This window comes from Anopheles coluzzii, chromosome 2 (assembly GCF_943734685.1).
Source record: "Anopheles coluzzii chromosome 2, AcolN3, whole genome shotgun sequence".
In the NCBI taxonomy this organism is placed as follows: domain Eukaryota; kingdom Metazoa; phylum Arthropoda; class Insecta; order Diptera; family Culicidae; genus Anopheles; species Anopheles coluzzii.
The window spans coordinates 123444050-123468828 of NC_064670.1; the positions used below are offsets into that span (position 1 = coordinate 123444050).

The 24779-nt window shown below is 48.4% G+C and overlaps 5 protein-coding genes across 11 annotated transcripts in view; 3 read left to right on the top strand and 2 right to left on the bottom strand.

Annotated features, from left to right (window-relative positions):
• Positions 1-202: 202 nt before the first annotated feature.
• On the top strand, positions 203-3380 carry LOC120953888 (uncharacterized). 5 transcript variants are annotated; one of them, XM_040374290.2, is made up of 14 exons: positions 210-361; positions 419-545; positions 620-1156; positions 1223-1333; positions 1392-1538; positions 1600-1641; positions 1719-1871; positions 1933-1974; positions 2054-2206; positions 2267-2308; positions 2385-2537; positions 2602-2658; positions 2754-2846; positions 2937-3380. In XM_040374290.2, exons 1-14 carry the CDS (start codon positions 348-350, stop codon positions 3285-3287), a joined length of 2022 nt encoding a protein of 673 aa, XP_040230224.2. In that variant the 5' UTR covers positions 210-347; the 3' UTR covers positions 3288-3380. The 5 variants fall into 5 exon arrangements, with proteins under 5 accessions (XP_040230225.2, XP_049462010.1, XP_040230227.2 ...); XM_040374291.2 differs by lacking the exons at positions 1719-1871; positions 1933-1974 and having other exon boundaries at positions 203-361; XM_049606053.1 differs by lacking the exons at positions 1600-1641; positions 1719-1871 and having other exon boundaries at positions 204-361.
• On the bottom strand, positions 3364-5172 carry LOC120953894 (superoxide dismutase [Cu-Zn]). Of its 2 annotated transcripts, none has more exons than XM_040374303.2 (3): positions 4804-5172; positions 3764-3982; positions 3364-3670 (listed from the first exon to the last, which is right to left on the bottom strand). In XM_040374303.2, the coding sequence occupies exons 1-3, from the start codon at positions 5011-5013 to the stop codon at positions 3425-3427; spliced, it is 675 nt and encodes a 224-aa protein (XP_040230237.2). In that variant the 5' UTR covers positions 5014-5172; the 3' UTR covers positions 3364-3424. The 2 variants fall into 2 exon arrangements, with proteins under 2 accessions (XP_040230237.2, XP_040230238.1); XM_040374304.2 differs by lacking the exon at positions 4804-5172 and adding an exon at positions 4110-4301.
• A 1041-nt stretch (positions 5173-6213) lies between these two features.
• LOC120953889 (uncharacterized) lies at positions 6214-8467 on the top strand. The gene is made up of 3 exons (XM_040374294.2): positions 6214-7078; positions 7153-7873; positions 7947-8467. The coding sequence occupies exons 1-3, from the start codon at positions 6282-6284 to the stop codon at positions 8454-8456; spliced, it is 2028 nt and encodes a 675-aa protein (XP_040230228.2). The 5' UTR covers positions 6214-6281; the 3' UTR covers positions 8457-8467.
• Positions 8468-8497: 30 nt separating this feature from the next.
• LOC120953885 (H(+)/Cl(-) exchange transporter 7) lies at positions 8498-12531 on the bottom strand. 2 transcript variants are annotated; one of them, XM_040374279.2, is made up of 6 exons: positions 11988-12531; positions 11801-11902; positions 9942-11267; positions 9493-9876; positions 9267-9425; positions 8498-9190 (listed from the first exon to the last, which is right to left on the bottom strand). In XM_040374279.2, exons 1-6 carry the CDS (start codon positions 12078-12080, stop codon positions 8975-8977), a joined length of 2280 nt encoding a protein of 759 aa, XP_040230213.2. In that variant the 5' UTR covers positions 12081-12531; the 3' UTR covers positions 8498-8974. The 2 variants fall into 2 exon arrangements, with proteins under 2 accessions (XP_040230213.2, XP_040230214.1); XM_040374280.2 differs by lacking the exons at positions 11801-11902; positions 11988-12531 and adding an exon at positions 11354-11668.
• Positions 12532-13105: 574 nt separating this feature from the next.
• Positions 13106-24779, top strand: part of LOC120953892 (lachesin) — a 33285-nt gene continuing 21611 nt past the window's right edge. Inside the window, exon 1 of the mRNA XM_040374300.2 lies at positions 13106-14409. Coding sequence (XP_040230234.2) covers positions 13842-14409 — 568 coding nt within the window. The 5' untranslated portion in view covers positions 13106-13841. The remainder of the gene's footprint in view (positions 14410-24779) is intronic.

Here is a 24779-nt window from a genome sequence, read left to right on the forward strand (position 1 = left end):
TTATTTGTCAATTCCCTAGGCATGCATCAACCTGTATCCTATATGAACTTTGGGTAGGTCCACCAGCATTATCCGGAGTCGTTCGGAATCGTGCGGAATTGCCCGGAATCGTCCAAGTCATTCGGAGTCGTTTGCATTTACATGCATATTTCATTATTTTTTATTTTCAAATTTTGCCGGATTCGGAATCGGACTCACAATAGCCGGAGTCGGAATCGGAGTCGTGGGTGCACTCTAAAGAGCACATCACTAGTCCGATTGTCATTTGGGCTTCTTGCTTTGACTTGTCAGTTCCTATGGGATGCACAGCCAGCTGATCCAAGCCGGCGTCCAACGTTTAAAACGAAATGACCCGCGAAAGGTGAGTTCTATCGTGCAAGTGGATGAATTTCGGTTAAAATTTACTTGTCCGCTTTAGACAAAATGCTGGAAAGAAGACATTTTCTGCAGAGCACAATCAACTCCTGGTGCTGAAGCTGGTGGAACACATCGACGATCCTTGCAGCGAGCAAGAACGATGGGAAAACATTGCCGAAGAAATTATGGTACACGGCCCTACACATAGTTTGCCATGAGCGACCGTTTCACCTGCTAACTAATTTGTCTCGTTGCTTTACAGTTTGAAACGGGCGAAAACTATCCCTGGAGAACAGTACGCATGCATTATAAACAACGAATTGTAAGCCATCTGAAAGAATACACTGATGATCAGCGAATGATCGATCGGCTCCAGTACCCGTTTCTCGACCGAGTGTACAAATTGCGCGTGCAGTATCAGGTCTCCGCGTTGGTCCTCCAGGATCCCGCCATTATAGCGCGCAACAAGCTAATCATCAAGTACGAAATCGATCCACGATTCGACGCGGATGTGGTGAAAGTGTTCAAGCGCTACCACACGTCCAGCATGCAGATATGCATAAACGTGCAAGATCCCGCGTATGAGCTGTCGGAACGTTGGCAAAAGTTTCTGCTCAAACCGACCAAGTCAAGACACCGGCTAAAGATGGCAATGTGCGGTGATTTATGGTTTTCAAAGTTTCCTGCTTATATGAATAGGACGGTACGAAAAGCACCCGTAGCTGTCACACAACAATCGTCGCAGGAATCTTGCTCGTCATCGGTGATACTGCTGGACAATGTTCCGGTACGGATAGAGGTTAGCATTGGTGGTGTGTGGTTGGGTTTGGGATGTTACTTCACTTTCTTGTTTGCTTTGTTTTAGGAATGTACTTCACCAGCTCCTCCTGCACCGTTTTCACCTCGCCAACTGTTGAGCTTTGAGTCGTTGGACTGTGATACACTGGTGCTGCAGATGTTGGATATACATGGAAATGTAATGTAATTGGACGCTGTGGATTATAGAATATTCAATGTATTTTGTTCGATTTCAGATGAATGATTCTCCCGAATCGGTTCAGGGCAATGGTAACGTGGATAAACCAATTGATGCGAATGTCCCTCCACCATCGACACATCCTAGCGATAGCAGCGTATCCACGTCTGAAGAACCACAGGAGACTTTCTATCCTATGCCAGATGTAAGTAGCAGTATTTGAACTTCACTCCAGTTTGTCTGACCTTATTTTTCCTTTCTTTCAGTGTGTGTTCGATTCAACGGACAGTGAAGACGAAGATGAAGATGTAAGTTGCATTTCATTTGTAAATCTTGTTTAAAATTGTTCAAACGATTTAGGAAAGCATTTTTTAATCAAAAATAGATGCGGAATAAATCCCACGAACCAGTTCTCCATGGCAACGCGGATAAATCTGTACCAATTGATGCGAATGTCCCTCTGCCATCGACACATCCTAGCGATGGCGATGTATCCTCGTCTGAAGAACTACAGGAGAGTTTCTGTCCTATGCCAGATGTAAGCCGCACTAATTGAACTTCATTCCAGTTTGTCTGATCTTAAATTTACTTCATTTCAGTGTGTGTTCGATTCAACTGACAGTGAACAAGAAGATGAAGATGTAAGTGGCTTTTCATTTGTTCATTTTGTATAACATTGTTCAAGCAATTTAGGAAAGATTATTTTTAAATCAACAATAGATGCGGAATGAATCTCACGAACCAGTTGCCAATGGCAACGTAGATAAATCCGTCCCGATTGATTCCGATGTCCCTCCGCCATCGACACACCCAAGCGATGGCAGTGTATCCTCGTCTGAAGAACTACAGGAGAGTTTCGTTCGGATGCCAGATGTAAGCAGAAGTGTTTTCACATTATTCGAGTATGACTGACCTTATTTTCCCTCTTTTCAGTGTGTGTTTGATTCAACAGACAGTGAAGAAGAAGATGAAGATGTAAGTTGCTTTTCATTTGTACATCGAATTAAGTGATTCAAACGATTTAGAAAGACTTTTTTTAAATCAACAATAGATGCGGACTGAATCTCACGAACCAGTTGTCAATGGCAACGTGGATGAACCTGTCCCGAATGGTGCGAATGTTCCTCCGCCCTCGACACATCCTAGCGATGGCAATGTATCCCCGTCTAAAGAACAAGCGGATAGTTCGCATCGCATATCAGATGTAAGTATACAGTTATGGTGGCTTCTATATTTCAATTTGAATTTGTACATATACTGTCTTTCAGTGTGTGTTGGATTCAACAGATATTGAATCCGCGGGGGAAGAGCAACAGGAAAAAAATGTAAGTTACTCTTTCCCTATTTGTGCCATTACGAGAAAGAATCCATCATTAACCCTCATTAAATGTTTCATTTTTTACAAAACTGTATAATTTAGCTTCCAAAACCGCGATCCAGCACGGCATCAAGTATTGAAAGTGATACAAACTCAGTTAGAACGGTAATATTTAACGGAACGGCGGCTTCTCCTGTACGTATGCAGCGCGGCAGGTTTAAAAAACCCGCTTGTTTACTTTCTCAAAGCATGTCTGTGTAACAAGTCCGTTTCCCTTTCTTGCAGAACACAGAACACCACAGTTCGGGCAATGATGATAGGCAAACTGAACCGGCGCTTCCGGCCGCTCCACTACCGAACCGCATTGATATAACCACTCTCTTCCAATATGAGGCGGTACTGGGACCACATCTTAAGAGGAAGAAAAACGTGTACGACTCGATACGCAGCTGGATGCCGCTGCTATTTATTAAACCTACCGATTCGTACGTGCCAGCGGTGTCGTTGTTCGCCAAGCTCACCCTACTGCAGCGAATAGCGACAGACATGAACCTTATTCTAAACCCAACCGTCCGTGTTGAGGATCTTATGCCGATCATTTTGCGTATTTTGTGCGGTGCGCGTGAATCGCAATAGAGATCACTCTTTGCTGTTGATGTTTATAGTCCTGCACCAAGTTCAGCGAATTGTAAAATGAAAAACTGTTACAAGGTTTACATGTTATCACAATCATCATCGTCGATTTTTTTTTATTGTGGATAGGTTAACTCCTCCTAGGGAGCAACATTATCGAGAATCGTGATGAGCCCGCAGGCAATCCGCGCACCGACCGTGTCCTCCTCGCCCTGGAAGGAGATCGGGTTGTTAATGGACAGGTCCGGAAACCGGTAGACCTCGGACGGTTTCTCGTGTATCACGATCGAGCGCCCGACGATGCCCGCAAACCCGAACAGATTGATGTACGGGCTGTGGAAGTCGATCATCGCGTTGCCGTCCTCCTTTACCTCGATGTTACCGATCTGTAGGGAAGGACGGAATAATTCAATCACGCAAACATTATAATTCACTTCCACCGTCATTCCCTTGAGGAAGGGGACTGTGATATGCCTTACAATGCTGCTGCGAAAGTGCGGTCCGGTCGATTTGCATCCCTCGCGCATATCGCCGAACGCGTGCACATGGACGGCGTGCTTCCCCACCGGCAGCCCCGTAACATTGATCGCCGTCTGCACGTGACCCGGTGCCCACTGGCGGAAGGAAATCGTTCCCATGATCTGCTGCTCCGGATTGTCCGCTACCAGTGTTGCGCCCACCTTCCACGAAGGTTCCGGCTGGTGGTGGTGGCGGTGATGGGAAGGAAAAACAAAACGGAAACAAAGGGAAGAAAAGGAAAGTTGAGAAAAAAGGTTAACTACAACGCAGCGAGCCGATTCGTTCGATTCACTCGTATTTGCATACGGTGGCCGTCATCTTCGTTTGGGAAAATGCATTCTCACGCAATTTGTGCGTTAGATGCACGCACTGCTTACAGGGTGGGTGCGCACATTACGTCTTCACGATGATTTACACACGCTGATATGGAATTGCTCACCGAACATCTCCCGTGATGGAATAATTAATTCTAGGCGAGAACGTGCAACACAAGCAAGTAGGCGTTGCAACAATGAGTACCACACCATACATACGTTGTGCGCAGTTTAAGTTACACGATGTTAACACGAGTTTTTGCGTTCAAAATTCGTTCAACGTCAGTGTGTGGTACCTTTGAATAGATAGTAACGATTTTAATCAAATGCTTCTCAATTGAGAGTTTTTTTTTTTTGGAAAAGACAACGCCATATCACGTCAATACCAGAAGACAACAATTAAGAGCAGTTATAGCATTAGTTTTACTTTGTTGCAAGTATTTAAACTCGAAAGTTGCTATAAAGTGTTTTGGTTGGAATCTTATGTCACAAGATAACCACTGGCCCTGTGATTTTAAATAGATTCTCCATTATTCCAATTGTTCATCACTTGGTGATCCTTAATTCATACTACATCACGTGTCTTTGAGCTCATTCCGATTAACTTAGTTACTGATTTCACATCACATCTCTTTGTAGAACGTAAATCCAAACGAACACACTACAGCCTACTTGGAGCAACTTACTCTGGGAAGGATTTCGAAACCACGGAAACCGCCAGGTCCTAGCGGGATGCCACTGGCGGTACCGCCCGGTCCCAGCCCAACAGTTGGATCGATAAACTCCACATCATCCGTAAGCCGTCCAACGATCGCCGACTGGCCAGTAACCGAACTCAAACCACAGAGTCCAACCACCAGACAGAGTGTTCCAACTACGGCAGGACACCTTCGCATGGTTGTCGTCCGGATTACTTGCTTGCCAACGATGGAGATGAAAACGCACACACACACACAGAACCGTCGTCGTCGGAACTACTTCGCGGAAAGGTACACTCTCAAACGCTACCAAACTACAACTAATCGTTGCTGGCCCGTTGGAGGTAAGATTTATTGTGATTAGAACGCATCGTGATGGGAGAAGCCACACCACACAAGCACCGTCGTGCGGAAGGTGCATCACACCGCTTGCAACGTGCATTAGCAGCTAGTAGAAAGGTCGTTTCGCGCACATGGGGGAAGTGGCTGGAAATGCTCACGGGTAATTATCGGGCTCCCGGCATAAGACAGACAGGGCGCAGAGAACAATCAAAACGGCGGTGATGCGTGAGGCACAAGACGCATTGCGTACTACTACGCCCTATGCCAACTACGTTCGTTTTCCGCGGAGGGGGGAGGAGGAAGACGTTGCAATAGAACTGCTATTAAGAAGCGCTGCCTACTAGACGTGCTTGGGCTGCGGTTTTTGGGCTCTTCCGATAAATCATGTCCTTTACTGAGAATGTCAAAAAAAGAAGACATTCCAGTGTAGGAACAATTCCATTTCCATTTCCAAACGCGTGTAAAGGTGAGGAAAAACAGGGCGGGTATAGTGGCACTACTCAGCCTGCTTGCTGTGTATGATTAGTGCTTGGACCTCGCCACATGATTGCATGTTTGCGCAATGAGTCAGGCCCGGGTGGGAACCCCGCAACCAACGAAGGTCTTTCTCCTACTCATACTAAACCCGCTGTCTCTTTAGGTCATCGGTTACGGATGATGGATGATAGTTCATGCACATCGTTCAGAACCGATGCACCTTTTTGTTGTGCATAGTGCAGTACTTGACCTACACGCCAACAGTATTTGGGGATGCGCAATTTTGAGTGATGTATGGGAAGTGCATTTTCCACCCGTTCTAAGGTTCTTCTCGTTGGTTCCCAAATAATATGAATAAGTAATTGACGAAGATTTGAATGCTTATTACACAAAGGTATCGATGTTTTGCCTTCGTATTTAATAAGTAAAGCAGCTTTGAGTAAACAGACGCGCCACCATTTGCTTTCTTTCTCACGCCAATCGGTGAGAAACTACCCATTTTCCAAATTATATCTTTCTTCGGTCTTCAAACGATGAAGAGCTTCATGAAGGAGGATTCTCTTTGGGATATTGTATAAAAGGCACCATCCAAAGCATTAGGCAACGTTAGTGGTGCAAAGTCGTTGAAGGATCTTACAATTACTCCAATGGACAAATTTCCATATCTTCAACTTCTTGTACAAAGTTTAATAGTGCTGAAGGTGCTAACCGTTAGCAATGGTACTCCTCAAGCAACTGCTGTTAACCCGTTGTCCCCTCAAACGCAAACTGATCAACGAATTGCCGCCGTAAGAGATCTATTAGTACATCTGGACCGGGCCCACCAGCTGCTCGTGCTGACCTGCTGGTCACCCTCCGTTCGGTATGCGCTTTGGCAAAGCGTACGAGAATCAACTGCCACCTCGCACCGGGGAACCGCTTCCGTTCGCTTCGCTCCAATCGATCAGCGCCATCTTCCCTGGCACGATCCTAATCAGCATCAAATCGTGATCGTACTCGATCTATCCTGCCCCGGCACGGATCAATTGCTCGAAAGTGCACGGCAGCTGCTTTACTACCGCGTACGGTGGATCGTGTTCCGAAGCAGCATTGAGCATCCGGGAGGATCTGTGCGGGGTTGGAGCAATTGTAGCGAGTATTCGGTGCTCGATCGGCTACCGTTGCTGGTCAGCAATGAACTGTTTTACTTTTGCACGGAAACGAGCACCGGTCAGCATCTGGTTAGGCAACAGTATCGTCTGGCGGCGAGGTCGGCGAGCTCTTCGGTGCCGATCTACGAAACGTTTGGCACTTGGAATGCAGCACTGGGAGTACGGGTGGTGGTTGATTCTAAAGTACGACCACCGGTGACGTCGATAAGGAGGCAAAATTTCCACAAATTTCAGCTGCGCGCTTCTCTCGTCATACTGCACAATGAAACGCTGAACCATTTGGATGATCTTCAGTAAGTGTGTGTGTGTGTCAGAGGCGGCTTGCAATGAGGTTTAATATTAATTTTGTCTTCTGTTCCCTTTCCAGTGATAAACACATCGATACATTATCACGTGTGAACTATCTCCTCACAAAGTCGGTCGCCCATGCACTCAACGCAACGGTCAAGTTCAGCATCGTAGACACGTGGGGCTATCGGGATCGGGAAACGGATCGCTACAACGGCATGATCGGTGAGCTGCAGCGCGATCTGGCCGATCTGGGCGGTACGTCCATGTTTTTCACCCAGGACCGTATCAAGTCGGTCGATTTCCTTGCGATGACCGCTTCGACGCGGGCCAGCTTTATATTTCGTGCCCCGAAGCTTTCCTTCACCAGCAACGTGTTTGTGCTGCCGTTCGATCAGTACGTTTGGTACTGTACGGTCAGCTTCATCGTGCTGTCCGGCGTACTGCTGCTGGTGATGTTACGCACCGAGCAGCGTTACACTGCAGGAGATGGAGAAGGAAGAGGAAGTGCAATTGGAAGCAACAGCCCCGCCGCCGTTACAGGGTTATCCGATACGCTGCTCAATGTGTTCGGTACCACCTGCCAGCAGGGGTCGTTTATCGAACCGCAAACGGCACCCTCGAGATGCCTGATACTGCTGTGCCTGGTGGTGCTGATGTTCCTTTATGCCAGCTATTCGGCAAACATTGTCGCCCTCATACAGGCACCTTCCACCAAGATACAAACGCTGGAAGATTTGCTGGCGTCGAGATTAAAAACCGGCGCTGAGGATACCGTTTACAATCAGTACTACTTTCGGGTATGTTTGCTGTTAAGTTTCACGAGTAGCTATTATGATATAATTATCGTTCTCCCATATGCAATCCACACAGACGGAAACGGAACCAAGCCGGAAGGCACTTTACGAGCGCAAAATGCGAAACAAAGATGGGACGGAAAACTTTCTCCCCCTCGCACAGGGCGTTGAGCTGATCCGACAGGGCCACTACGCGTTTCACGTCGAACGGGGCGTTTGCTACAAGCTGATCAGCGAAACGTTTCAGGAGGAGGAAAAGTGTGGCCTGCAGGAGGTAGAATATTTGAAGGTGATCGAACCGTACTACGCGATACAGAAGAACAGCTCCTTCCGCGAGCCGGTACGTATAAATTTGTTTAAATTGCGCGAGTTCGGAATACAGGGCCGGGAGCATACGCTGCTTTACACGAAGAAACCACGGTGCGTTGGGGGCAGCAGCTTCATACCGGTGTCGATCGTGGACGTTTGGCCCGCACTGGTGACGCTGGGCTGGGGTTACCTGCTTACGGTAGCGGTGCTGATTGCCGAACTGCTGTGGTTTCGGTTGCGTTCACGCATCTTGCCAACGGCCGGATACTTTCAATAGGAAGTAAAGAAACGCTGCACTTTTCGTTTAGATTATTTCGAATTATTCGAATGTAAGATTTTGTATGAATGACAAAATGTAACTTTTATACACTACACACAGCTTTTCAGAAAAGCTCGCTCAATTTCCTTACATATCAGTGCTCGGAGTGCTTCTTTCCTCAGTTAAGCTTCTTTTCATTCACGAAAGGCACTCACACCTAATTCAATGTTCTTTATCTTTCATACCCAAACACTATCGAGAATCGCACATTGCCTAATCGATACCCTAATGCTTACGCGAACAATATCTACACTTGAGTGTGTGTGTGTGTGTTGTTGTTTTTTAATATCTTCTCAGCCACAACACAAGCACACAACAAATACACACAAATGTGTCGAAAAAGGTAAAACTACACCCTAATATAATGGGCACTTAATTAATAAAAAAACGAAAGCGAAAGAAATAACACGTTTTGCATTCACATTTGGCATGGCCGCTTTCGCAGCGTGATAAAGAGAGAAAGAGAGAGAGAGAACTTAATGGTGTTTAAGGAAATCCTTGCGCGTAATAATGCCCCGCACACGGTTTTCCGACGACACCACGACGAGATGGCGCAATCCGAGGGCACGGAACAGCTGAAAGATCCGTGGTACCGATGTGCCCTCCTCCACGCTGTACGGCGAAGGGTTCATGAACATGTTCATGTTGACAGAGAAACTGCCACTCCGCTTGTATTCGTTCACGTGTAGATCCTACAGAAAAAGGGGACATTTTAGTTAACAGCAAACCTCCATACAAAAAGGGACCTAATCCAATGTTCCTAATTACCTCAACGGCTGGGTAGCGCGGGTACTCGTCGCGGAACGCTTCAATGCTGACAGTCGACTCCCAGAAGCGGCTCGATTCGACGTAGAAGCTGCGCTTCAGTATCACAACGAGCTGGGAGCGCAATATCAACCCAATCAGTCGTCCATTCACGCGTGAGCCCTGTAAAACGTAATTAAAACAAGCTTGCTCAGGGTTAAGTTAACGTTTCGCTATAAAACGAACTTACATCATCACCATCCTCGACGACGGGGAAACCATTGTGGGTTGTGTTTTTCAATATATCCAGCAGATACTGAACCTTTTCCTCCGTCCGTACGCACACCACCGGCCGCGCCATGATGTGGCGGGCCGAGAGATTCTGGTACTCCGGTTCGACGTGCCACGGCAGCATGGGCACGCGCGACGTACGGATCTGCGTATCGTAGATGCCCTCGTTAAAGTAATCTCCGCTCCATTTGGCCGTCATTAGCGTCAGTATGATCGGCAGGATGAAGCCAATGTTGCCGGTCGTTTCCAGCAAGATGACGCTCAAGCTTAGCGTCATTCGAACAACGCCACCGAGCTGAGCGGCCGCTCCGATCAGTGCGTATTTACCCGGTGATACAAAAGCCTGTAAAAAATGAAAGCTTATTAACAACAAACGTTTACATCGTTATCTCCTCGAATCACACTTACAATCGAGGTGGGAAAAGCGAGCACGGTGAAGGAAGCGATCAGCCGACCCCAGGCAGCTCCGATGAGCAGCGTTGGGATGAAGATACCCAACGAGACACTCAGCCCGTACGTGACGCACGACAGCGGATAGTAGATGAGCACAAACGTGGCCAGCGTAAGGATCTTGTGCGAACCGGGTGGATCGTGAAACAGGGCCTTGACCGTTGCTTCGGGCGTTTGGAACCACAGTGCCGCCGCCGCATTGTACTCATTGTCCTGGCAGAACAGCTGCACCGGTTGCTCGGTTGGATCGTTACCCAGCGGCCGGCAGTCGTTGATCGTGTACGCCATCAGGCACGCAAACGTTGCGCCCAGCACGGCGACGAACGCCGCCTCCAGCACCTTAGCCCACCGCTGCCGGATGGCGTGCGCACGGAACATGTTCAGCCGGCTGTTGAGCGCATTCCACAACGCCCCGGTACACCCACCGATCACACCCATCAGCATAAAGATCGGTAGCTCGTAGTACTCGAACGGGAGCGGCGCAAACTCGCCCAAATTGAACAGGCCCCGGTACCGGAAGCTGCTCAGCCCGTGGTACGCCGACAGGATAATGTTCAGCGTGAACGAGCTGATGATGGAGGCAAAAAACGTGCGCCAGATGAGGCTCTGGTTCCAGAAGCTGGCCGCCTCCTCGAGCGAGAACAGTATGCCCCCGATCGGGGCACCGAAGGCGGCCGCTACACCGGCCGCCGCACCGCCCACCACAAAGTCGCGCTTTTCGTGATCGTCCCGGAAGTGCTGCAGAATCTTCAAATCCCGCCGAAAGGTGGTGCTCTTGCCCTGCGATATGCCGGCCGCTATGACGGCGCCACTGTGTATCATCGGGCCTTCCTTGCCGCCGGCCAGCCCCCCAATGACGGAGGTAGCGACGCCGACCGCCTTCACCGCGAGCGTCTTGATGCGCACGATCCGCGGTACCTTCACCCCGTTCAGGTAGCATTTCACCTGCGGTATGCCACTGCCGGCGGCGACCGGTTCGACGTAGGCGACGAGCGTGGCCCCGATCACGACCGGCACCAGGTTCAGCAGCGACCAGTACAGGTAGGGAATGCTCAGATCGCCGTGCAGCACATTCGCGTCTACCTGGCGCTTCAGGAAGCCGTACTTGAGCCGGGAAACCTCCTCGATCACGATGTTGATACAGCAGGCGACCAGCGCGGTGCAGACACCGATCTGCAGCGAAATGACCCAGCGGGAAAAGTCCTTCCGCACGGTAAACTTTGGCTTGATCTTGGTCTGATCGCGGCGCCACAGCACATTCTCGCACACATCATAGTCCAAGCTCTGCGGGGTGGGGAGAGGAGAAAGAAAGGAGAACATTACTACAAGGGTGGTTTCATATGTACCCCTGCGCGCGGGTCGAAAGCAACCTCAGTCGTGTCTGTCCACTTTTGCTGCTGCATTGTGGCACCTGGTTAGCGCACGCATTTCATACCGCACGATGATACACAAACGTGTGATTAACAGTCAGCAACAAAACTACAACTATTCTTGCTTGCCCCCAGTACGGCTGACTACGGTATGGCAGAGAATTGTCTTCTTATCTCGTCCGGCGTCCGACTGCTCGTCAAACGTCCAACAATAAAGGAGTGTGGTTTATCATCATCCGTTTCCCAATAGCTCCCCGGCAATCTACATTCTCGGGCCGAGCAGCACACTTAATTGTAACTAATTTTGATAACGCATACACTGCTGTTGTTCAGTTCACGGTAGAGCTAATACTGCAGCAGCAACAGTGCAAATACGGATGCGGCCGATGCATTTCAGATACAACAATGTTTGCGTCAGCCATTTTCACTGTGTTTGCGCTATCTTACCTCGTACTGGGAAGCTTCTTTGCTTCGTCGGTTTAAGTTGAAGGCAGGATCGACATCATCATCATCGTCGTTGGTGGCGGGAATGTTGAAATCGGTCGGTTCCTGGAACAGAACAGAAAACAACCCATAGATAATAATTATCTTCATCGCGCGGCTGGATCGCCGGAGAAGCTTGGCTTTCCCTTACGTTTCGCGGGCTGCGCCGATTTCGCACTCCTTCCTCCAACAAATTCTCTTCATCGCTACTGTCGACGTCTATCAAACGCACACCGGGCGACATGTTTTTGGGAAAGTATGTTGTTTAAAACAGCAGCTTTCGGGCACAGTAAAATGGTTGACTAATGCGGTGAATTAGCGCCAGTCGCTTTGCAATCACTGATGACTAATCTATCGAGCGGTGGCAAGGGCAGGGGCAACAGGCACAGGCCAGAGACAACAAAAACCAACCACCACACACTATCACAAAACGGTTCCGGGGGAAGAGCGCAACAAAGAAGCGAACATTGACAACTGGACAACTCGCTCGATGGATGATTTACATTTGCTTAGCTAGCAACACAACGCCCTCCTATCGGAATACACTAAATGGATTGATTTCATGGAGAGATTTCTGTAAAACGAGTACTTTCCACGCACAACAATTAAGCATTTTGGAGAAGAAAGGAAGCCGTACTGCGTATTTCGTGCATCACCAACAAGTGTGTGTGTTTGTTTACGTTTGAAACGTCAATCGGGGGTTGAACGTGATGTTAGCTAGTGGTTACACTACGCGCTTAGGCGGCAACCGATTTGAAAGCGGCTTCGCTGTTCCAAACAAACAAAAATCAATTTTAATGTTCCGGAATAGAAGAAATAGTTCAATTGTTTGAGCTCTTTACCAACAAATAACATTAAAAATTTAAAAGCACCCCTAAATTTCAAATAAAAACCAAAACAATTTCGTTAGCGGTTTGCTTGAATGATGAAAACGTGTATTCAATTTGCTTTCCCTGCTCGGCTGGAATTGATTCGCACCTGAGCCGCACACAACCAAACCCATCATCGCTCCACCCGCGATCACCGTAGCAACCAAGCACAAACACTTCTTCTTCCTTCCGAACCGGCCTTTTCTTCTCGCTCTCTCTCTCTCTTTTTCTCTCGTTTTTCCGTTCATCCCATCTCATGCACGCACATTTGCGTTCTCACTCTCTCGCATCGCTTCATGCACGCATCTTCCCTCTCCCTCGCACACGCTCCGTGCGAAGGGCCGTTGCGCGTACGCAGAATTCAAAAAGTGGATTTCTCAAGCACGGTTTCGCGGCGCGTTTCATTCATTGCGTTCCAGTTGCTGCGTTCGGTTGTGTGTGCGCTCCGGTGTGTGTGTGTGTCCGCTGGTAGAGAAGTGTTTGTACTGGAAATCTTCACACGCCGCGAGAGAGCTTTCGGTGCATTAGAGCCGCGAGAAAGAGTGAGCGAGAGAGCGCGATCGATCGCGCACAGTCAAAAGACCTAAACGAGAGGGATCGCTGTGTGCGAAGCGTAGCAGCAGCGAGAGTGCCTGCATACCTGTGTTCGCCGTTACTGTGTAAGCACGCTCGAGAACTCGTTGCGTCCGTCTTGTCTTCGGTTCGGTTTGGGGTGTGGTGCGCGTTCAAAGGTTTAACCTTTTTTTTTTTCTCTCCTGTGGATTCGAAAGCTGTCACACAACGCGTTGGATTTTGCAGTTCAATTAGTCGTCCCGTGCGTGTGCCCGTGAATTGTGCAATCAATTAAAGAGCGTGTGTGTTACATTTAACCACTAAAGAACCTCTCCCTAGGTGACGTGTTCAATATATTCGTGCCTCCCTGCTTTCCTCGATCGTTCGCCGTTGCGTGCGTCGCTCTCCTCCCTCAGGTACGATCATCTTCTCGTCGGTGCCCCCATTTCGTGTGTACGCGCGCTTGTGTGCCCGTGTGTGTGCGTGTGTGGTGCGTCTACGCGTCCGTGTGTACTTTGCAGAGGCAATCCATCATTACTTAAGCGCTCCCCACGCGTACTTCGTACCGTACCTCTCATCCAAGCATGCGAAAGCCAAGAAGCAACCTGTCGACAATGGCTGGGCTGGGCGTCGTCTTGCTGGTAGGCATCATCGGCGGTCTAGTCGGCACTGCCAGTGCCCAGCGAACGCCTACCATCTCCTACATCACGCAGGAGCAGATCAAGGACATTGGCGGTACGGTCGAGCTGGAATGTTCGGTCCTATACGCCAGCGACTACTCCGTCCACTGGGTGAAGACCAGCAACGATCGGTCGGACACGGTCTTCCTGTCCACGGGCAGTTCGCTCGTGCTGAAGGATTCGCGCTTCTCGCTCCGCTACGACCTGTCCTCCACGTCGTACACGCTGCAGATTAAGGACATACAGGAGACGGACGCCGGCATCTACCAGTGTCAGGTGGTGCTGTCCGTTACGAACAAGATCTCCGCCGAGGTGGCACTGAACGTCCGCCGGCCACCGATCATCTCCGACAACTCCACCCAATCGCTGGTCGTGTCCGAGGGCCAACCCGCCCAGATGGAGTGCTACGCGTCCGGGTACCCGGTGCCACAGATTACCTGGCGTCGCGAAAACAACGCCATCCTACCGACAGGTAAGTCCCCGCCGTCAGTGAGAGCGCAAATGTTTTTAGCAATTAAGTGAGTCATCCGCAACGTGATCGTGGTTGATGCTCGTGGGCACACGTTGCGAATGTGTTCGTTTGTTTGCGTGTGTTTAGAAGATTTTTTGCGATGTGACTTACACTATCACACACATACATGATCGCGATCTAACAGCGATCTAACGAGGCGAACACGCGAGATTCAATCTCGAGAACGGTGCAGCTAACATTCGCTAGATGCGCATATTTCTAGGGCGCTGCTGTGATTGATGATTAATCCGTGTAGTGTGCACACAGCTGCTTTAGATAAAGTAATGTTAAATGCTACTGAATGGTTTTGATTAAATTAAGCCGTGATGGAATGATCTTATCATGCAATAAGAGTCAAGTTCTCGCCTTTAAGCTGGGATCTTCTAAGCAATTTTCTAAGCAATTCTAATGATTGTTGGATATTTTATTCTTAAAAGACTGCTCAAACATTACCAAAATGAATGGAATCATCTGCAGACTGCAGACGTCCCTATCTCTGCTCGGCACTCTCCCAATTTCATTACCATTTTCAAAGGTTTTTTTGCCGCCCCAAAATCAAAGCATACCCGGCAATGACTCATTCGCTGTTTGCGCGTTTCGTTAAATTAATTTCCAATGTATGGTAATTAGCGAAATAGCCTCCCCTCCCCCAAAAAGGAACCTTCCTTTTTCTCACGCTTTTTGCCTCCAAAACGCGGTAGCACTACTCTCGGAAAGAACAAGCACTACTACGCCAAAACCCATCGCTGGTTGTAGCCAAAGGTGGTTAGAAATACATTTTATTTGGCCATTAAACCTAACCCTCCCTTCACGGGGTGGGTCCACTCTCCCATGACTGACTGATTGCCACGGGGCGAGGAAGACGACGACGACGACGACGACGCATTTGACCTTCTTTGTTTCAGAAAGCGAAGGTGACTTTTTCCTGGCAACAAACGGCACCGGGGGGACACTGTGCTGCAGCAGGAAGTTCAATTTGTTGCACTCTGGATGGACACACTCACACACACGCACTCAGCGAGTCAAGTTTTGCTTATCTTACCCAATCATTTCCCCAAACAAAAAAAAAGCAGATGCCCTTAAAATACAGGTGGCTTTGGTGTTGAGGTCACATCAGGTTCATGTTGCATAAAAATGACGTTCTCTTTCTCTCTCTCTCTCTCCTTGTTGGTGTGTGTATTAGATCGATTTCGGCGCTGTCCGGTTCTCACCGAAATCAGCTCATGCATGGGATGGTTGGATGGCCCAAAAGAATAATGCCAAACCCAAACGAATCAACCCGTGTGTCTGTGTTTGTGTGGCTATGTTCATTTCTCTACCATATTTTTTCGTTGTTGCTCCGTTCTTGGCCTTTGCCATCTTCGCCACACTTACTTCCCGGCGCCGCCGCCGACGTCCGAGTCAGTTGGCCACACTTGGCAAACCTACCGAACCCACGACCGTGGGCTATTACACACAATTGACGGATTGTTAATCTCTCTTTTGCTTTCTTGCCCCGCATACGCCCGGCTGGTGGTAGTGGCTGGGTTCTATCGGTGATCCGGTTGCACGAAAAACGGCACAACGACGGACACGCCACGGTTGCTCGTGGAAGATGGTAGTGTTGTTTTGGGTTGATGTAGAACCGGCGTGTGTGAGAGAAAGAGAGAGAAAGAGTACAAGCGCCTACTAGAAGGAAGCGTTACGCGAAAACCTCCACAGAATAGCGATGATCGCGTCTAATAGAGGCTGTTTTTTCTTCTTCTCTCATTTCTCTGGGGTTGAAGGGTTCACACTTCACAAAGGCAAAAAAGTGGAAATTATTGATCCCACGGGTGTTTAAATGGTCGCTAATTTTGCGCCTTTTTTCCACCGTCTAGTCTAGTTAGAGAAGTCTCGTAGTCAGTGGACAGTTAACAACAGACAACAGCGCTGTGAAAACAAAGCCACCTTTGATTGGCGACCATTCAAGCGCACCTGCATTTCCTGTCTCCTGTACAGTGGTAGAGAGAGAAAGAGAGAGATAGCGTTGATTTTAGAGTCTTAGGAACTTAGTTCCCTTTCGCTATCAGGAAATGTTGCATTGCATGTGGGTGTAATTTTCACATCTTTTTTTTAAAGAAAGGCGAACTCATTAACAGTCAGCAGAAGAAAAGAAGGAGGTCAGCCAGCTAGCCACCTTCTTAATGACACACCATTATTTACACTTTTGCTCATGCTATGTATTCATGTACTGCTTGTTCTTCTCTGCTTACATGCATGTTTTGCACTGCACTGTCTCTTCACTGTTGTGATAAACAACCGTTGCTGCTGAGTGTGGTGGCACGTACCCCATTCACCGCCAAAAAAGTAGCTAAAATGAACAACAAACGCGCGCGTGCGGTATGTCCGGATGTGGTAAAGGTCGCTCTGGACTAGAAATGTGCGCAACCGGTCCCTTTTCGCCGCCGCCTTGAGTGAGTGAGTGAGTGTGCCATTTCTTTTATCGTAACATTCCAATTCCAATTCACAGCCCACGAGTTGAAGGAATGCAACTGGCGCGTGGGACACACCGCCACGGTTTGCTGCTGCGCGTTTGGCGAATTTGTTTGATCTGATGATCTTGCGCGCGAGACACGAGAAGAGAAGAGACGGAGAAGGTGAAGAGGAGTGGGGCCAGCAATCGCAACTTGATGAATTGAATCATATTGGATTGAGACGATGATACCACGCTTCCTTTACACAATGCATGGACCATCCCACCCCATGCATGACGAACGATGACACCACAGTCTGCTCTGTCTGTGCTGGGGAGGGAGAAGAAGAGCGTTTATTGAATCGTTCTTGGCGAATACTCTCCTGGGTGGCGTGCGGGCGTCAATGCCGAAGATATGCTACTAGAAACCAGAATTTCTAGCACCGACCGATTCCGTGATCCACACCACCGAGTCACCACCGAGCACCACACACGGGTTAGGAATTCTAATTGGAATTCGTTCCAGTTGATGTCACGCATTTACAAACCTGTGCCGGAGCGGCCTAACCGTCTGGGGCCCAGTTGAGACACTAAAAAAGGGGGATTGTTTCCAGTTACAATAGTAGATCACCACCAGTGTGTGTGTGCTGCTGCAACAAGTACAGCCGCGCTTTCGAATTTCCATCTCCACATCGGGACTTTGCATTCTTTGGAGCTGTTGGAAAGCCGCCAAGCTGGAGTGAAAAGAAAACTCCACTTCTGGGGAGTTTGGAATAAATTCGTTCCGCTGGGTCGATGTTTTGGTTGTGTGCAATTATCTCACATCCCACCCAATATTCCTTCGCAGGGCCAAAATGTGGCCAAGTTGCAGCCTTATTTTTTGCAATGGTGCGGCACAGAGAGCAGCACACAAAGGCGAAAGTAAATATGTTTCTAATTTCCGCCGTGAAACAAAAAGCAAACAAAAAACAAAAGGGAAAATTGATACGTCTACCGAGAAGAAGGGGGAAGTCTGAAGACTAACAGTAGCAACAACAAAAGAAGGAAAGCCCGGTGCACCGGTTCTCATGCATGTATGCAAAATATGGGGTGGTTGGTGGCGCCGGTGGTGTGCTATGCTATGAATTATGCAAAATATAAAACCGGGGGAAAGTGTTTTGCATTTGGGTGAAAATTCAATCGAGATATTCGAGAAGCTCGGTCTCTCCCTCTCGGTCCAATGTTTTTTTTTCTTCCGGGAAACGATCCGGTTGTGCAAAATTGTTATTATTGCCATTTTCGAAGCAATTATCAAACAGAATCGTTTTTAGCGTTCTTTCTATCGAAAGATCGGTTACAGCACGCTATTACAAACCATTCTGAAAAAGAAAATTGGAAAATTAATTATAAATAGAAACGCTCAAAATATTAAAAATATTTACATCTATTCAAATATTCACCTTTGTATCAATTCCACCTTGTAGAAGCAGCTTTTTCAATTGGATTGGGTATTTATAAGTCTTTTCAGGGCGTTCAGGCTTAGTCGAATCAATTTACACCACCCTAGGGTGCGTTTTGTGTGTGTGTGCCATGCTGTCTGTCCTCCAAGAGTTTCTAAGGGAAGGGAGAGAGAAAAAATTAACACTTTCCTCTTCCTCCTTCCCAGCGCTAAACGATTTGTTATGAAACATAATTCTTCTCTCCTACTCGCTACCCCACTGTGTGTTACTTCTGATCTTCGGAAGGCTTTTATGCTACATTATGACACACCGATGACTCCAGTGGGAAGGGAGCGGACACGCCGTTTTCCAAAACAAAACTGTCCCCCCCAAAAGCGATCTAATCCGTCGTAAAAGTAAGTCACCGCCGTTTTATAACTCCCAGTCGGCGCGAGAGAGCCAAAGATCTTATTGTGTTCTGGTTGTACCGTTCCGGGGTGCTGTTGGAGAGCTAGAAAAATATTATTTATTACCTTCACAAAACCCGGTGGTCGTAGATACACACACACGCCCGCGTGCCAGGGTCAAAACAAGAACACGCCCGCATCAACAACGCCTCCTCGCCTATGCATATATGGAAATGAGCGCAACACACGCTCTAGAGGGGGAGGCCTGGTAATGTGGTGGACATGGGGGCTTCTAACATGTTTAAATATTCTAACTTTCACCGTTTTATTCCACCTCCTCCTGTATGTATGTGCGGGCCTGTAAAACCGATCTCTGATTGCTATGCTGTTTCCCTTAGCAACGCACACGCTCACACACCATAGTCCTTTACTCGTTGTCCTCGTGCTACCTTTTCAAAGGCGCTACAAGAAGGTGGAAGGTGCTACAAATCAAGTTCTCTGGTGTTTGGCTTTTTTTTCTTGATTTTATTCCTTCCTTCGTTGCGCGCTTCTACTCCACCAAAGGAAGCCATGCTGCCCCGAGATTTTCCCGTCGAACATCGTCGTGTTAGTGATCCAGCGTCCAGCGATCGTTTCGCTGTGTTGGTTCGTTTCCACGCTTGTGTCGACCCTTCCTGGTAGCGGGACGGGAAGTTGTTGCTGCGCGGCTGCTGCAACAATGCACAAACCGGTTTGCTTCATTCAGGTTTTAGGAAAACGCGCGCCGCCCTCTGCACAAGCCGTGCCGTGCGCGCGCACTCGTGTAGCTGACACACAATGGGGATCTTTCAGGGGGGGCACTGCAACTGTGCTCTTGATTGCAGCGCAACTGCAACCTCCTCTCAAGATCATGCACTCGCAAAATGCCCCCAAAGACTGCTTTCGCGCCATTTCGCACCAAAACGATTGGGAAGGAAATGGGCGGCCTGTTTCCTTGTTTGGGCAAGGCAGAACAGACAGAACTGGCGGCGGGTAGAATTGTTTATGCTGTGGTGCGTTTAGGGACAGATACATCGATCGATCGAACGGGTCAAAATTTGATGTAATGCTTCTCCTCCTTCTTTCGACAGAGGAGATCTCATGAGGTCGTGTGGGAGACCTCACCTTTTTTTGGTGATTAATGATTTCATCCGCCGTCAACGGTTCCATAATTCTGTTCCCACTTTCTTCGTCCATTGTAGCAAGAAGCGCACCACATCTCCATAGAAGAATAGCTAAAGCTTCTTCACTAAGTAAAAGAACTTATCCTCCCATAAACGACAAGAGATGTTCCGGGGAATGGGGCGTTAGATAAATAGACGTTAATTTGAAAGCCCACCCTTGTTTCGGGGGGACACAAACACACACAACAAACTGACTGCTGCACCCAGGAAAACCCAGGAGGTCATCAAGATTTCGGCAGGAGCTTCGGTGTGTGCTCATTAAATGATAATTACGGGAAGGGAGAAGTCGACGTCGTCGTCGTCGTCGTTGTTGCCTTTTACCTTGATTAGATTCTTGCTTCTTGCGTCGTTCGCTCACGCTCTTGTTACAGGTTCAATAAACCGCAGCCCCATGATGGAACATGGAGCGCTTCTATTGGCAATACAGCGTGTGTCACTTCACTTGAACCATTGGTGCAAGTATCGAAAACTTCACTTCCAATGAGATATCCTCACTATTAACGCCACAACAAAGAAATCGTATCTTTGTTCCATCGTTGCAAGATCTTTGGCTCCAATGGCGTCGGGGTTTCTTCTACCATTGCGTGACGCCAGCAAACAGAAATTAGCTTCCAATGGTGGAAAAAAAACACTCGCAAAGCCAGCCAGTCAGCATAACGGTTCGAACAGGGCTCTTCCCTGTTGTCGATCGCAACATCATCATCATCTTCCTGCAATTATATTACCGGCTGCATAAGATGCAAATTAGATCCACCGTGAAGAGCAGTGATAACTTCCAACTCCACACACGGCAGCCACCTTTCCTTTCTTCTGCCACACCATTAGGGATGATGATCGCTGGATCGCAGGCCCTACAACCGCCGTTGCGTTCTTTGCGGGTACATGTCCCTAAAGTTGCGTGAAGCGAAGCAAAGTCGTGAACTCGTGGGGGTTGTGTCTGTGTGTGTGGAAGTGTGGATTATGATTCAATCGATTAGCTTCCCGGTTTTTTGTGTTTAGGTTTTGCGGTTTCACGGCCGTATCGAAGCCGGCTCCAACGGGATTTTCCCGTCCATCCATCCATTCTTCGATTGTGCTTCGATCGGCGGCTGATATCTTCTCCCTCGCCTAGATCTATGCGGTTCAATAGATTAACCCAGCGGACGATTGACTGGAGGTTTTCGAACGGGGAGTTGTGTGGAGTTGCAATCAAATCACCGTTGGACGCGCGCGGTTCTCCCTATCTCTCCTTCTCCTAGCTTTCCGCTTCCAACGCGACAACAACGATGCGCGTTCGTTCGAGCGCGCTTGCTTTGCTGCACCAGCGCAGGTCGATGACTTCTAACCGATGATGATGATGGGGGGGGGGGGGGGGGGGAGAGAAGGGTTTTCGTTATACACGAGGGCTTCGATTTCTAGCTTTTGCCCCCCGGAACACCCCCACCACCCTACAGGAGAAGGCCTCCACCTTTTCTCATTGTTTTGGAGAAGAACGCGCGAGAGTTGTGCGCGAGAAGAGATGCACAAAACCCGCTTGCGCTTGGGATGTTGGGCCGCCAAAGAACATGGCTCCATTGTGTGTGCAGTTTATGTTGTGTAGTGCATTCTATTCGACGCGACGCGGCGCGTCGGCATTGCCAAGCCCAGTTTTTCTTCTTTCTCTGTCTCCCAGTCTTTTTTTCCAGTAACGGGTGCCAATTATTGCGCGAGATGGGGGCACATAAATTTAATAGCAACAAGGCAACCCATCTCACGCGCGCGCGTTGAACCAGCTCCAAACTCGGATCGATCGCGTCAATCAACTTTGCCCCCCAATTTCGGAGGTTAGGTTCAAATTTATCACCGACAGCGCGCAAGGGCTTACCAAACGGCGATGCACAGGTCGCTTTGTGTGGAGCCCAGCAACGAACAAAAACCGGTGCAAGAAATGTTTTAAATTTAACTTTATTGCCGATAATGTGTTGGTGCGCCCATCGTCCTCATCATCATCATCGTGAGGCGTCGTGACACGCCCGGAAGCAGTGTCGAATCGTGTGTAATGTTACCTAACGAACGACGAAACGTGTCGCACTGAAAGTGTCATGTGTGTGTGATCATCATGTACACGGTAAATATCTCTTTCTTCGTTCTCTCTCTCCTTCTCTCGCTCGATCGCGCACCCGCGTATCTCGATGATCGATTGTAAAATAAACAAACGCAATCGGGGCTAGGGCACGATAGATCGATCTGTGTGTGTGTGTGTGTGGGCTAGTTACGGGAATGTAACGGAATGACGCCCTCAGTGTTTCCCCCGTAGACTTGTTTGCCATACAAGTGAGTCTCTAGGAACTGCTTACGATTCTAGCTTACGATGCGTAACGATAACCTTTCTGTCGTTCTACCCTCAAACCACGCCACCTTCTACCACGTTCCTACAAGAAACGAACGATGGCAGAGCGTGAGCTCACTCACCAACCAAGTAGGCCTCGCGATCGTGAGCGTTGGCTGGTGGTGGCGTTGGCTTTTCTCAACATAATTGCACCAATTAAGTGGCCTTCTTTTCCTCTTTGTTGCTGAGTACAAACAACACACACACGGAGAGAGAGAAGACACTGGATGACGATCAACACTTGGGTTTGGAAAAGATTCTACACACACACACCGACATGCTGCGGCCTTAGAGTTTGGGGAAGTTAGGTTAGGTCGTACTAAAGTGAACGCCGGGGGAATACGATCCAAATGGTCATTGGTCTGTAGATGGAACGATCTGATATCTCGCGTGCGCAACAAAATGACACATCCCTCCCCCCAAAGCAAAACTCTGCTGTTTCTGGAGAGACCACCGTCCGACCGGGCTTGTGATGTGTGTCCAAGCGGTCGGCCTTTGCGGGTCGCCGTACCAAGAGGGCAAGAGCATTATTATTTAGTCAACCATTATGGTCGCAGATGATGGTCGGTCTTTGAAGGCGGCCGTCTACGCGACCCGCTTTATAGTGAGAGAGAGAGAGAGAGAGAGAGAGAGAGAGAGAGAGAGGGGAAAGGAGTGCGTGCGGGCAGATGACATTAATCGGGGTGACATTAATAGATCGAGAAAAATAAATACCCCTTCAGACAACGACGATGACGATGATGATAACAGTGTAAATGGACAGAAGATCAACAATCAATTTGCAACGCGTTATTGGGCGAAAGAGGTTTAGTGCAATCGGTATTGGACAGCGTTTGTAACTGTGTGTCACTGTTGTACCGATCTGTGTTTGACCGTTCTTTGCTTTTAGATGGTCCAATTTCTCTTCGTTTTGGAGCACTTTGTCTTTGGTTTTTGATAACAAGCCGTGCGCTTCGAACAAGTAATTAGCGCAAACTCAGCTAAAGGGCTCCCGCTCCCTGTTCCAGTTTTCCCACAAAGATGAAAATACACCCATAATGCCGACGGCGGTTTGGGGTCAGTTTGAGTGTGCGTTTGCTCTGAAATTAAATAGAACGCACAAAACCACCCACCTTCAAGCTCACGATCATGATCGTGATAATGCTACTAGTAATCGGAACAGATTAGTTGCCTTTTTTTTGAGAAAACGAGGCTTAATGCCGGGGGAACTTTGGGGTTGGTGGCGCCGACTCCACTGAGAGGAAGAGGAAAATTGGGCTACGGGAACCAAGATGAGCGGCATATTGTTGCTGTACTCTACTGTAAGCTCCAGGTTTTTTGTTCGGTTCGTTTGGTTTGGGAAGAAAAAGCTAATATATTCAACACTTTCTAGTCTAGTCGACTGCTTACTGCTGCTGCTGCAAGGCAAGTGCAGCGAACGATTTGGCCCGTTGGCATTCAGTTTTTTGCTCTATTTTGCAAAAATAAAAGAGAAAATAGTTCCACTAAAAGGGAACCAAGTACACACACCCAGTATTATGCGGCCTTTTTGTGCCACTTATGCTAATCTACGGTTGTGCTGCATATAGTTGCCCAAACTCTGCACTGTGAGTGCATCATTTCCATAGAAAGCACCGACAAAGATATCACAGCGCACACAATAGAGGGAAACGCTTGTTTCAAGAATAATTTGTTCTGATTTATTTACTGTCTACCCTGCGTGCCTGAATATCTAAAACAGTTTAAAGCTGTAACCGTTTGTTTTGAAGATATAAAACACGAATTAATGAATGGCACTTTGTCATCATATCGTTATCCGTATGAAGACGACCTCATAACCATCCCAACTCGTCAACCATTTTATGCACCAATCTCCCGGGTTCAGGATATGCATATAACAAGACCCCTTTTTCACCTCGCCCGAGAGTTACCGGAAATGGCCGTGAATTTGTCGCCATTGCACGGAGCTCTGGCCGCCGCCATTTGCCGGCAAATCACGCACACCCTGTCTCTCGTCTTTTCGTCCCCTTTTTTCTTGGTGACCTTATTACATTGTGCTGCTGCTGCTGTGTGTGTGTGCTAAAAACCTCCGACCAACCGACCGGAAAGCTCTCGAGAAGTGCATGATGCTGCCCTGCCGTGATTCGTTACGTATGATTGACATTGAATGTGTAGATAATTGCGTCCAAACGGTCACGAGGAGAGAGCCGAGAGAGGGTTTCCTAACCTCAAACAGTCAAGCGATGTTGGTCTGCAATAAAAAAGTAGAATGGTTAGCAGAAATGGATCATGCCAGTACGGCATTGGTACCAGTTACAAGGGGGTTTCATCAATCCCTCAGGCCCGGGCCCTTTCTGTATGTGTGAATGTTAAATCCCTTGCACAGTCTGGACAATTGAATGCCAATTATCGTGTAACTAATATACTTGCCCCCAGTTTCACCGGTCGCAGGGGACGATCAAGTACCCTGCGACGGTTGGTCCCGTCCGTCGCGCAAGGATCGCACTACGAGGATCCTCCCCTTCTACTCTAGCTAGCCTGGAG

Excerpts from the sequence above, each read along its gene's own strand:
- LOC120953889 (XM_040374294.2), top strand. The coding sequence starts at position 6,282 with ATGGACAAATTTCCATATCTTCAACTTCTTGTACAAAGTTTAATAGTG. Across the intron at positions 7,079-7,152 it reads AACCATTTGGATGATCTTCA|TGATAAACACATCGATACAT; the intron begins GTAAGTGTGTGT and ends TTCCCTTTCCAG. Across the intron at positions 7,874-7,946 it reads ACAATCAGTACTACTTTCGG|ACGGAAACGGAACCAAGCCG; the intron begins GTATGTTTGCTG and ends CAATCCACACAG.
- LOC120953888 (XM_040374290.2), top strand. Across the intron at positions 1,539-1,599 it reads CTTTCTATCCTATGCCAGAT|TGTGTGTTCGATTCAACGGA; the intron begins GTAAGTAGCAGT and ends CCTTTCTTTCAG. Across the intron at positions 1,975-2,053 it reads GTGAACAAGAAGATGAAGAT|ATGCGGAATGAATCTCACGA; the intron begins GTAAGTGGCTTT and ends AATCAACAATAG.
- LOC120953894 (XM_040374303.2), bottom strand. The coding sequence starts at position 5,013 with ATGCGAAGGTGTCCTGCCGTAGTTGGAACACTCTGTCTGGTGGTTGGA. Across the intron at positions 3,983-4,803 it reads GTTTCGAAATCCTTCCCAGA|CCGGAACCTTCGTGGAAGGT; the intron begins GTAAGTTGCTCC and ends CACCACCACCAG. Across the intron at positions 3,671-3,763 it reads CGCACTTTCGCAGCAGCATT|ATCGGTAACATCGAGGTAAA; the intron begins GTAAGGCATATC and ends CCTTCCCTACAG.
- LOC120953885 (XM_040374279.2), bottom strand. The coding sequence starts at position 12,080 with ATGTCGCCCGGTGTGCGTTTGATAGACGTCGACAGTAGCGATGAAGAG. Across the intron at positions 11,268-11,800 it reads AAGAAGCTTCCCAGTACGAG|AGCTTGGACTATGATGTGTG; the intron begins GTAAGATAGCGC and ends CCCACCCCGCAG. Across the intron at positions 9,426-9,492 it reads TCGTCGAGGATGGTGATGAT|GGCTCACGCGTGAATGGACG; the intron begins GTAAGTTCGTTT and ends TACGTTTTACAG.